We start from the raw sequence: 12,382 nt of genomic DNA, 5'->3' as shown, positions 1-12,382 counted from the left end.
GGCTCTGCCCGAGAATGGGGGTCCCCTGGCTGCGTGCCAGGACCCAGGGACACCCCCAGAACATCATCCATTAAAGAACTCTGCACCAGGCGCGCACACTCATGCCCAATGGAGGGGATTCAGTGCTGACACATCGTGTGGCTCTCCGATGGGCACGGCTACAGTGCCTGCCCCAGGGTGGTGTGCAGCGGGCTCCCGGATGTCTGCTGTCCCCACTGTCCCCACTGCTGACCCTCAGATGCTACTGAACACGGGTAAGAGCAGGATTTTCGCCTCAACAGCAACGTGGCTGAATTTAAAAAAAGGACAGCTTGCATCACAAACCAAAGGGCACACAGGATACAGAAGATACAGGAGCATGAAGGCCGGAGGCTCTGCGGAACTGCGGACGGCAGGACTGATCAGCTCTAGAAGCTCCCACATCCTGCGCTACCCAGGCCTTAGGAGCTGCTGCTCCCCCGCTGCCAACCCCTCTGGAGCTGCTGGCAGAGAGGAAGCTGAGGTGGAGCCCCGTGAGGGCTCGTCACACACCTGCAATTAATGTCACCGACTTCCTTTTGTCAAACAGGATCCGTGTTCTTCTGCCTTTTTTTCCTCCCATCATTTTCCTTTCTCCCTTCCTTTTTTGTCACTTTAACTTGGTTTTATAAGAAAGCATTTTCCCCTTTAGGGATGCCTGGGTTAATCCTCTGCCTTCGGCTCAGGTCATGATCTCAGGGTCCTGCGATCCAGCCCCACACAGGGCTCCTTGCTCAGCAGGGAGCCTGCTTCTCCCTCTCCCTCTGCCCCTCCCCCCTTGCTCAAGTTCTCTTGCTCTCTCTCAAATAAATAAATAAAATCTCAGAAAAAAAAAATTACCTTCTTTAGAGTATGTTAAGTCCATCCGTGAATAAGACAAGGAATAAACAGAAAGCGATCGCACCCTGAGAATACTGTGTGTGCATGCGCAGGTCTTTACCGAGTTTCGCAGAATAAATTCCTTTTCACGTGGGCGATGACTGCCGAAGTTTTACCGTATCTAAATTCTCCATCTCTGGCATGATGGTCGTGAAATCAAGAGCTACCACAAAAAAATACGTGAATCAAAATTTCTCACCGTTTTTGTATGTTTTTTTTGTGTGTATCTGTCTCCATTTTATATGTGTGACATTTTATGTGTGGACAAACATATTCGTGTATTGCGATACCTGCAGAAGGCCTTTCTACAATTCCTTTCAAATTAACAGTATTCTGAGTTTTGAGTGGGTTTTGGGAATATTCATATTGGGGTCCAAGTCCACAGCTGTGTTTTTAAAGTTCCTTCTGTGTGTGTGTGTGTGTGTGTGTCTGTGTGTGTGTGCACGGACACATGTTGGTATACATGTGTATATACCCATGCGTGGCCTGTGTACATGTCCACACACGCTACAGGGCTCCAACTGTTGTTTAATTTCCAGTTCCTTGGGAGCAGCACATGCTGCTGGCGGCCCCAACAGACCAATGTAGGGACCATTCATGACTGTCCCAAACTGGAGCTTGAGAATGGAGCTTGACACCTGTTCCTGCAGGTGGTACCAGTGAATGCACATGGTGCAAGAAGGCTGCTAGATGATGGAGGGACTTTCCTCGGGCCTGCAGGTGCACTGGAGATGGGCAAAAACAGGAAAGGGAGAAAGTGTTCTCAAGGCTAACCGTGAGCTGCACGCTGCCATCTGATGGCACAGGGGAGCTAGAACACGGGGACTTGAAACGTCACCAACTCAGGGGGGCCCTGGGGCTCAGTCAGTTAAGCGTTTGCCTTCGGCTCAGGTCATGATCCTGGGGTCCTGGGATCGAGTCCTGCCTCGGGCTCCCTGCTCAGCCGGGAGCCTGCTTGTGCACACACACTCTCTCTCTCTTTCTCTCTCTCTCTCTGACAAAGAAATAAATAAAATCTTTAAGAAAAATAAAAACAATGCCAACTCAAATTTACGTAGCACTGTTCAGGCTTAGACTGTATAACAACATTCTAAAGAACACTATTTCGTTACATGAATATTCCAGACCTGGAAGTTTAAATTTGATCTATTCACCTTCTAGAAAGGTTCAGGAGGAAAGTTCAGAACCACAGGAAGAACTCTGTGACCTGCGCAGTCTCTCCTGCAGCACATGGGACAGACACAGTTGCTGATTCGGAGAAAATTCTGGTTTTAGGTGTGTGCCTAGAATTTTGTAAGCACCAGCCGTCATCTGGTAAGAATTTAAACAGAAGTCTGAAAAGCTTCCTGACCTGAAAAAGACCACCTGAGCAAGAAACCCCACCAAACCTCAGTGAGTTCTACAAACAGCACCTATTTCAAAATAATCTCCTGCTCTCTAAACATGAGACACACACGCATGCGCAACCAGTGCGAACACTGTGAACCAGGCCAGGGCTGCACCCTGCAACTTCTGCAGGCCGTCTCCACGGTACCCCACTCCTGGGAGAGGGACGAGCTGCCGTGGGCATGGGGACACGGGGATGGTGCTCCCCCCAGCCCACACCTGTGCAGCAAGTTCCGAGCACCTGCCACAGCCGATTCTCCAGCCAAGTCACAGAGGGAACCTTCCTGCTGTGTGCGCGACCTTGGGAACAGCGGCTGCCACCCTCCCAGAAGCAAGATTCTGGGAGCAGTAGGTGGGGGAGGGCTGGGAGGGACGCAGGAGAAGTGTCGGGAGAAACAGGTGTGCAGTGAAATGTGGACGGCACACAGACGTCTCGCTGTCCGGGCAGGGACCCCGTGGGGACACAGCTGTCTGCCTGGCCACGCACCAGGTCCCCCAGCGTGCTCCCTACCTAGTCCCAGGTGCGGGTGGTGCTCCACGAGCGTCCAGCTGTTGTCGTCCACACAGTGACTTCTGTAAACCAGCAGCTGGCACAGGTCCCTGGCCGTCATGTCTGCTGGGATCTCCACCACTCTGCTCGTCCCGTCCTCACTGAAGATCCTCACATCCTGCAACACACAAAGGGCCCTCGGACAGATGAGCAACTGGGGTTTTCGAGGAGTAAACCCCGAATCGAGATTGAACAGGAAAGGTAGCCCCGTGGCGTTCCGGCCCGGGTCCGACGTCCTTGCAAGCAGCAAGGCCACCTGCCGCCCGCGCCCCCGCCGCCCAGCTGCAGTGGGCACGCAGGGTTACAGCAGCAAGTTCTTGAAATGCCAGGACACCTCGGGGCAGACAGGGCACACGGCCAGGCCGGAGCGTACGAGCTGCTTCCCAGCCACCTGTCTCGGGAAGCGCCAGGACGCGCGTCAGATACTCCGGTGGTCTCTAGGCCGAACGGTTCACAGCAGAACCAACTGCACAGACAAGCGGAGCAGCCCAAATCCTAACTTCTGACGAGTCCGCCTGAGCCTGTTCCCAGGTCCGCCCGCGTACAGCTGGCGCCCAATCAATCCGCATGCGTACAGCTGGCGCCCAATCCGCCTGCGTACAGCTCGGCTCACCAAGGCCCAGGGAGAGTCGACACGAAGAAGTACGATTCTGCTGAACTTTAAAATACTGAGAAGACGGGGCAGGGTAGGAGCACAGTCACAGAATTCTTTGGCTCCCTTCCCCCTACAACATGACCCAGCTTTAGCCCCCTGGTACCGTGCAAAGCCACCACAAATGACGCGCTCCCAGGCAAAGGGACGGTCAAGCAGAAATCCCTGGGACCAGCAATGTCCTCTGCCCCAGCCACCAAGTGACAGGAACAGGGTGCAGCCTCTGGGGGGACACAGGGTGCTTTCAACCAAACCAAACCAAACCAAACCACCTTACCTCAACAGCATGGAAAAAGCAGTCAGAGGAACAAGACGGCATTTTAAATGGAGACGGTGTCCAGAAAGGGAGTTTGTCCCCGGCTTTTCCACTGTCCCCCGTGGGCGGGGCCCCACCAGCAGAGGATTGTGCAGAGGTGCGGGGAGCCGGGAGGGCAGGGTGGACAGTCTCTGGGCAGGCGGGGAAGCCGCTGGAGGTGGGGGGCTGCTTCTGCCTCCGGCTAGGTCTGCTAGGTACTGAGTCAAGCCACACTGGGCAGAGCAGTCAGCTCCTTCCCTGGGCCTGATGCAAGGGGCCCCCACAGGGTCCCCACTCCAGTACGGCTGAGGGGGGGGGGATGGACCCTCAGGCCGACAGGCCAGAAAGAGCCCCGCTCCTGTGCTCCCGGGACAGCGAAATGGAAATGCGGGGCACCCAGAGCCCGAGCGTTCTCTGAATCCAGGTCTGTCTGCCAAGTCCCTCAGGAGTCTGTGTCCGCGGCGGAGTGAGAGCTCCCGTGGCCTCTGAGTGTCACCTGGTCCTGACCAAGTGGCCTCAGCTCTCTTGCTCCCTCTCTGTCCCTTTTCCCAGGTGCAAACTTTGGCTGGCAGGAGAGGGCGAGCTGTGGGGTCAAGTCCCTGTTGCAAGGCAGTGAACACAGGAGCAGGAATGGGGATCGTCCAGTCCTACAAGGACTGTCCTCGCTGGAGGGGAGGCAGGGTCAGCCTGGAGGCACAGCTCCCAGGGGCAGGTCACCACGGCTGCCGGGCCACACCATGACAATCCCCCGGGAGCCAATCAGGACTGAGGGACGAGCTTGCAGCTCGCATGTGTTTTTATAGAAACCTACTCATCTCTTTCCGGTAGTGCACATTTCACTGGACAGAAGTTACACTTCCACGAAACAAATCAAATATTCAAATACGGCTGACACGCGGCAGTCCATAAAAGTGACATTTAAACAACGAAAAAAGGTCTTTTGTCTGAAGGTCGAAATTTAAACAAACGCACACATTAGCACGAAAGAGAAACGGATTTAGAAACTACAAATGGGTCCAGATAATTCCTTAGAATACCGTCTGCCTCGTCCTCTGCCAAGCCTGGCGAGCTCCTGAGCACTCTCTACGCTCAGTGCCGGGGAGCCTCTCTGGGATGACGACCACCGTCAGCTTCTCTAGAACAATTTGATCACGCTGAAGTCTGTTTATCAACTTCCCTGCCCCAAATCAGGTCTGACCCCCATACTGAACCTCCTTACCAGCCCGAATGCATTTTTCTTTAAACCGGCCCTTCCCCTCCCTGCCGCTCGCAGCCACCACCCCCTCCCCCCCGGAGGTCTATATATAGTCTTCAGTATTAAAAGCTAAGATGTACTTTTGTCACCAGGCCAAGTCCACGGCTTTTGGATTCCCAGAGCAGGCCAGTCTGGCGGGCCCGGGGCAGGGGCAGACACAGACGGTGCCCCAGGGACAGGACCTCGCAGCCCATGCTGGCCGCTCTGCCCTAGCCCCCTCCCACACACAGCAGAGCTGCTGGCCAGCGACGGGACAAACCCCCCACGACAGAAAGGCAAGAAGCCACTATACGTAGCAGCAGTCGGGGGTGGGAGTGGGACGTGTCCGGGGCTACACAGGAGAGGACGTCAGAGATTACCGAGACACAAAGAGAAATGCTTGGTAACGGGTGGCCACCTTCTACCGTGCCTCCCGAGGCCAGCCACTGAAGGGACATCCAGCACCATGAGGTGCCTTGTCAGTCACCACCTGGGCAGTGCTGGGGTTCATTCTGGAAGCAAATAAGGACGTAAGATCTCAGCCTGGGGCACAGGCCTGGGTCTCTGCCCTGCGCAGCTCACGGCTCAGCCAGGGGGAGATTCCTCCCATGGGCCTGTGGTCTCCCGGCGGGGCTGGGACTGTAAAGGGAACGCATGGATCTGGGTCACACCAGGACGGGGTGAACTCGCAGCGCAGCCCTGCAGTGCCAGCCTCTATGGCCTTAGGCAGGCTCCATACTATCTGAGACTCACTTTCCCCTCTGGGCCATGAACACTGCTCGGGGAGTCGACCACAGGTGCGAAGCAGTGTTTGCTCTGAGGATGTTTAAGCACCACTGATGGCCTCCCTCGGCAAAGCGGGGGCGGGGAGGCTCTCGAATCAGACTGGGCCGCAGTCCGGCTTCAACAAGAACTAGCTGCAGGAACCTGGCACTGTGGGCCCGTGCCTCAGTCTCCTCATCTGTGAAATGGGGAGTCTGTGAGTAGCACTGACCTCACAGGGCAGGCCCAGCTCAGGCTAAGGAGAGCCCCCTTTGGAACGGTCTTGGCCCCCTGTGCCTGCCCCCTTGAGGTGTGCTTTCAAGGAATGAAGCACTCCCCGTCTACAGGCTGCAGACGGCAGGAAGGGCCCCCCGCCTGGACCCTAAATCAGGCCTGCAAATTGGGGAACAGAAGCCTCCTGACTGGTAAGATGCCCTGTGAACAATTCAGTGGGAAAAACCAACCCCTGAATCCTCACTTTCCTCTTTTCTGTTGCAAAAAAACCCTAAGTAAATCATTGCTTTCAAACACAAAATGGTACTATTGCACAGAACTTAATCCCATCGATAGCGTGAGATGCTTCTCTGCAGAGGTGAGGGGGGCAGGGATGCTCCGTCAGGCAGCCCAGCCCCTGCCAGTGGGGCCCTGTGGCCTATGATAAAACACCTGGAGTGGTAATAGAACCTTGTGGCATTCCTGGAGCCCTGCTGTCACTTTTTATGCACTCCCTGCACAGAGAGAGCAGCAGACCAAATGGAAGGAGTTTGAGAACCATCAGGATAGAAGTGACGGCATCCCAGTGGCCCCGATCTGCACTCTGGGGAGCATGGCTTCTGGTCCTGGGTCCCTGGCAGGTCAATCGTGGAGGTTACCTCTCTGCTGTCCAGCTCGCTCCCATGTCATGCACCAGGCACATGTTGCTGGCTGACTCACAGGCTCAGAACCTCCTACTGGGTTGAGAATCCCTTCACTCTGGCCCAGACCACCGTGCAAAGATAGAAAGTGGGGTACTTCCAGTTCTTCGCACCCAGTGCTGTCTGCAGTACAACATGACCCTGAAGGTCAGGCCCCCCAGGATGCATGGACAGAGCAGGGCTGGGGCGTGGGGGGGCAAACGATGGCCTAGGAGCCAAGAGAGTAGGGAGGGGAGGGCTATGAGCCAGGAGCTCCCTGGCCAGCTTGGTCTTCCTTCTTTACCTCCGATCAACCCTTCTGAGCTGGGAGCTCTCCCAGGTCTGCTTTCAGCACATTTTCCAAGGTTAAGGACGGAAACTGAGGTTTTCAGAAACTTTCTTGTAAACACTGGGTGGAGGGGGGGTCAATACTTATGGAGAAGTCAGGCTGTAATCCACTGACTGTCAGGGACAGGAAGTAGGATGTGCTGATGGTACCCATCCTGGCTGGGGCCACAAGGAGGAAAATGGGAAAGTCAGCCGTATCCAGGCAGGTAGACAGCGCCGGGTGCCACACCTCTGCCCGGGCAGGTGAGGGACTCCACCTCTGAAGACCGCAGCAGCCATGCTGGGGCCCAACGTGAATGCCCTGCAAGGCAGGTGTCACTGTCCCCCAACGAGATGAGAGACGTGAGTCTCAATAATGCGGAAGGGCTGGCCCAGCATCCAGCAGATGGAAACTGCTGGAGCCTGGACCTGACCCCAGGGCATCTGCTCTGGTTTGCTGCTTTGCGGGCATGACACTCCCCAGCACCAGGCAATCGTCCGTGCCACAACGGATCCGTGGCTTCCTAGGAGCGACCCGAGAAGGCTTCTGATTCCGGTGTGCTCGAAGCCCCCGATCAGGCATTTGTAATAAGTCTGGGGGAAATTAAATTCAGTTCATACTGGGGCAGAACCAGGATTAGACTAGATGAATTTTAGTGAAAAATAATGGAAATCGAACACCTTTTTCCAGTTCTGTTCTAAATTAATGGTTCTACTTCGAGACCTAAAGCAGGATAACTGAAACTGCCCCACGTCATTACATGGCTCGGTTCAAGGTAACAGGAATGTACGTGACGGTCCTGTCCAAGTCGGCCGAGGCAAACTCACTTTAAAAGAAATCTGCATTATGAACTGCTGGTATAAACGTCCAAGTTCCAGTGAAAACATATTTTCAGTCCTTGCAAAGCCTTTCTAAAGGAGTTAAAATCGAAAAACAAAAGAAAACCTCACTGAGGGGCTCCTAGCGGGCTCAGCTGGTGAAGCGTCTGCCTTCGGCTCAGGTCATGATCCCAGGGTCGCGGGATGAAGCCCCGCATTGGGCTCTCTGCTCAGCAGGGAGTCTGTTCTCTCTCTCAAATAAATAAATAAACAAAATTTAAAAAAATAATATAATGCTTTGAATAGTTCTTGAAAGTCAACCCACATTTCAGGGTCCCCCAGCGGACTCCCCTCCTTGAATGGCTCTCAGCCCAAGAGGTGGGTGACAAGACTGAAAGCACAGGGTGGCCCGCCTTCGCGGCTCCATTTCAAACCAGACAGACCATTTGGAAGACGATTCTGACTTGCTCCTCTGTACTTTTCTTTCCTCGAAGGGGTATGTGTAGCCTGTGACTTGGACAAAGGCAGTATCGATAAAGTGGTATCATTTTATCAAAAACTGAAATAAAAGCTATTTTAGAAAAGGTGCAATCCTCCTTCAGTGGACTGTAGACAGCAAAGGGATTCCAAGTGTCTGGAGCCGAGCGCAGCTGGGCCTCAGTTTCCCCACGTGTACGGCAGTGGCACCAGCTGGTCTGCCAGGCTTCACCCAAGGGCTCCTACCTGGGCCCCCACCGATCACGAGGGCCCGCTGCTGTTGTCATGGGCACATCCGCTTCCTCTCCCCCTTCCTGGAGCTCCTGGGGGAGCAAGGCCACAGCTCCCTCCTCATTCTTGCTCTGCCTGCAGCTCCGTGAAGGTCCTGGGGAAGCGTCGCTGGTAGCACAGTCTCCCACCCTCGGTTTTCTTCGTGCTCAGGAAAAAAATCCAGCAAGGCCCCCGCTGGAAAGCGCGGCCCCTTCCACTCTGCCGCGATGATTTGCTGGCGACTCTTCACACCTTCCCTCCGCCCTACACCAGGCCTCCTTGTCTGCTGGGCTCCCCTCGGGTTTCCAGGACCAGGAATCAGGGGTTCAGGCGAGTGGAAGCACACAGGGGGGAACCCAAGTCCCGACAGAGGGCCCCACAGCGGTGGCAGGTGTCCCCTGTGCCCAGCACTGCGAGGACCAGCAAGCACCCGTCCAGGCACTGTGAGCTACGGTTCCCTCAGCTCTCAAATGCAGGAGGACTCCGTTCAGGGTGGAGCCGACCTGGGGAAGTGCACTTTCCTGTGCGTAAGGACAACGCCAGCCGCTCCCGGAATGTGTGAGAGTGGGGGAAGCGGGGCACATAAAGTAGAAATTCCTGACACGTACACACACACACACACACACACACACACACACACACACACAGATACTAGTTTTTTTAATTATAAAAATAAGTTTTCATTGTAACATCTGACAACAGTAAGGGACAAAGGGGAAGAAACCGAGATTCACCGACAATTCCCCTCTTGGTTCAAACTCCGAGTGTGCCCTTCTAGTATTCTTCTGCACAGGTATTTATAAATAGACACACTGACATAGTTAGGATCACAGGACAGACGGTTTTGCAATCAGGCTGGTGCAGACTCAGGTTACATCGTAAATATCTCCTGGGCACAACACTTCTTTGATGTCTCTGCACCTGCGAGGGGTCTGTCCATGTGGCCGTGTGGACCACGGTGCTGTCCACGTGGCCGGTTTCCAGTCTTTCATGCTCACCCACAGAGCCACCTGGCTCATCTTCGTACTGGAGTCGCAGCGTGTGTGTGTCTATTTTCCCAGGATAAACCGCTAGATGTCAAGCTTTATTTATTTTTTTTAAAGATTTATTTATTTTTATTTTAAAGAGAAAGAGAGCGCGAGCATGCGCAGGGGAGGGGCAGAGGGAGAGAGAGTCTCAAGGAGACTTCGTGCTGAGTGCAAAAGCCCAATGCGGGGCTCGATCTTGCAACCCTGGGATCCAAGACTCGGATGCTTAATCACCCAGGTGCCCAGACATCAAGGTTTCTTAAAATCCATCTCTAGTAAGAGAAACATGCCCAACAGCAGAGACGACTGACCATGTGTTTGGTACAATGCTATTTCCTAAAACCGGATTTGTTAAGGAACAGGATGGAATCATGAGCAAGTCCTCAGCCTTCCACTTAAGAAACCGGTTCTCCCCGGGAATCCCAGCTTCCCCCAGCACCCACCCCCCACGCAGTCTAGAAGCCTCAATCAGGTAGAGAATTTCTGGCTCCACAGTGAGAGCACGGACTTTAGAACCCGCCAGTCCCAAAATCGGACTCCCCCTCCCACTGCTCCATGAGCCTCCCCACTTCTAACCCTCAACACCCTCAATGCCACAGTGGGGGGGGGGCTGTCACACAGGCTTACCCTGGCTATCACATGGGGGGCTGCATATAATCCCCTCGTGTATGGGTCACAGACTCAATAAATAACCATTCCAGACAGATCCCGTCTGACCTATCTTCTCCTTCTGGGGGACACCTCGGGCCTGGCTCACCCTGCTGCACCAAGCCACAGCTCCCTCCCCCCACTCCCCCACCCCCCCACTCCCCCCCACCCCCAGACAAAGAGCATTTGCACAGAAAGATCTCACCTGGAACTTCTCAAGTTTAAGTGGTTGGAATCCCAGTAATTAGGAATTTGTTTGCATTCAAAGAAGCTGGAGCCCTGGGGAGGAAGGCCGTGATGGTGTCTAAGAACAGAACCCCCCCCCCCCAGGTCTACCTGTCCATCTTGAAGTGGGTGGGGACAGCAGAGTGACCTCTGGAGGCCTGGTGACCAGCTCAGGGTTGGCAGGCACCTGTGCAGTGTGAACACAGAGCTGGGGCCTGTGGTGTGGCCGGGACTGGGCAAACCCTTCTGGATCAGAGCCTCCGTGGGAACCAGTTCCTTGAGCCGAGCCCTTCCTGGGGCAGCGCCGTCTTTCAGGGGCACCGGGACCGTGCACACATGGTGTAGCCGCAACTCTGATTTGAATACTGAATTTTTTTATGATATTAAGGAATTAGGAATCATGACTATTTCGATTAAAAAAAAAAACTAGTGATCTTTCACAGAACCAGAAATACTGTAAAATAATTACAAATAAGTGATGTTTTTACATGAGATTCTCATCAAAAGAGATCGGGGTGGGGGGTCAATGGAGTGCGGCTACAGCCGGCTGAGGGGTACGTGGGGGTTCACCTCACTGTTCTGTCTACTTCTGGGGAGGTTCCAAATTCTTTTTTTTTTTTTTCCAAATTCTTCATAGACAAGAGCCTCAACACTCCTTCAGCCTTGAGTTGCTAGAATAAAGAAAATAAGGCTTCTTCTGCCTAATCTACTGGAAGGTTTGAACTAGCATCTCTCTGACTGTAACATTCAACAAAGGAAGCGATATCCTTTTCCTCAGTGCTTCTGGGCCGGGACCCGCAAGGCTGGATTCTGCCGCCCGAGGGACGTGTGACAATGTTGGAGACATTCTGGTTGTCACAACAGCTGTGTATATGCGGGTGTCGGGGGCGTCCAGTGGGTAGGGGCCAGATAGGCCACTAAACATCCCGCAAGGCACAGGACAAGCCCTCAGACAGTGGACCAGCTGGTCCCAAATATCCCTATCCACAGAGCACGGGACATCTTGTCCTCGGAAGCGAGCGAGTACAGAGATGGGGACACGTCCAAGCCCCAGTGGGGCAGCGTGAGTCTCTAACTGAACACTGGTAGTAATGGCTGTGAGCCACGGGACAGAATAACGTGTCCTTATGGACAAACACACACGTAAGTAAGGGGAAGGGAAAGGAACAAACGTTCCCTCAGCAGACTGCGGCCTAGTAAACGCAGAATGATCCAGGAATCGGCCGAGGATATCAATGCACAGTAAAACCAGCGAGGGGAAGCCTGGGGGAAAAAAGCAAGCGAACCTCGTCTCGAATTACCTTCCTTCAAGAAGTACTTCCTCATGACAAAGGGGAAAAGCCTGCAGAGGACACCTCTGCCCTGAGCCCTCACCTCCAGTGCTGATCGCACACTTCAGGAGCCATGTGAGCTGAACCCGGCGGAGGACGCAGACTCCTCTCTGTGGTCACACATACAGCCTGACGGGGTCCCCGGGGCCTCCCCACCAGCCAGGTGTCTTTCAGTCACTATACGGAGGACATGGAAGACCTGGGACAGGCACAGAGGCGTGTTCTGGGGACACGACAGAGACACAGCCCAGCGCCAACGGTGGTCCTGTACCAGTCACGGACCAGGAAGGAGGAAGGCCATTGAGAACATCAGAAGGACATGCGGGAAAGGTGACGTGGTCTGCAGAGTGGACACGTGCGCGTGGCTGATGTTAGGGATTCCGTGCTGCACTCCCTATTTTCAGGTAACAGACGCGGAGGTCTTCATAGGAGTAAAGGAAGGACTTGATGTCTACAAATCAGACTCGCAAGCACTGGGATCACAGAAGTAACTCGCCCAACATCGATCAGCTGGAAAGATCTGGGGGGCACCTGGGGGGCTCAGTTGATTAAGTGTCTGACTCTTGGTTTTGGCTCAGGTCATGATCT

The 12,382-nt window shown here is 54.3% G+C and overlaps 1 protein-coding gene across 2 annotated transcripts in view; it reads right to left on the bottom strand.

Annotated features, from left to right (window-relative positions):
- The window catches only part of LOC111157052 (growth factor receptor bound protein 10), a 170,519-nt gene that overhangs the window by 29,479 nt on the left and 128,658 nt on the right, over positions 1 to 12,382 (bottom strand). For both annotated transcript variants that reach the window (XM_022518264.1, XM_022518265.1), the window contains exon 7: positions 2,795 to 2,951. In XM_022518264.1, the coding sequence (XP_022373972.1) occupies positions 2,795 to 2,951 (157 nt within the window). The remainder of the gene's footprint in view (positions 1 to 2,794; positions 2,952 to 12,382) is intronic.

Source organism: Enhydra lutris, unplaced genomic scaffold, assembly GCF_002288905.1.
Source record: "Enhydra lutris kenyoni isolate GAN:26980312 unplaced genomic scaffold, ASM228890v2 scaffoldscaffold51, whole genome shotgun sequence".
Taxonomy (NCBI): domain Eukaryota; kingdom Metazoa; phylum Chordata; class Mammalia; order Carnivora; family Mustelidae; genus Enhydra; species Enhydra lutris.
This window is presented reverse-complemented; position numbering and strand designations above follow the sequence as displayed.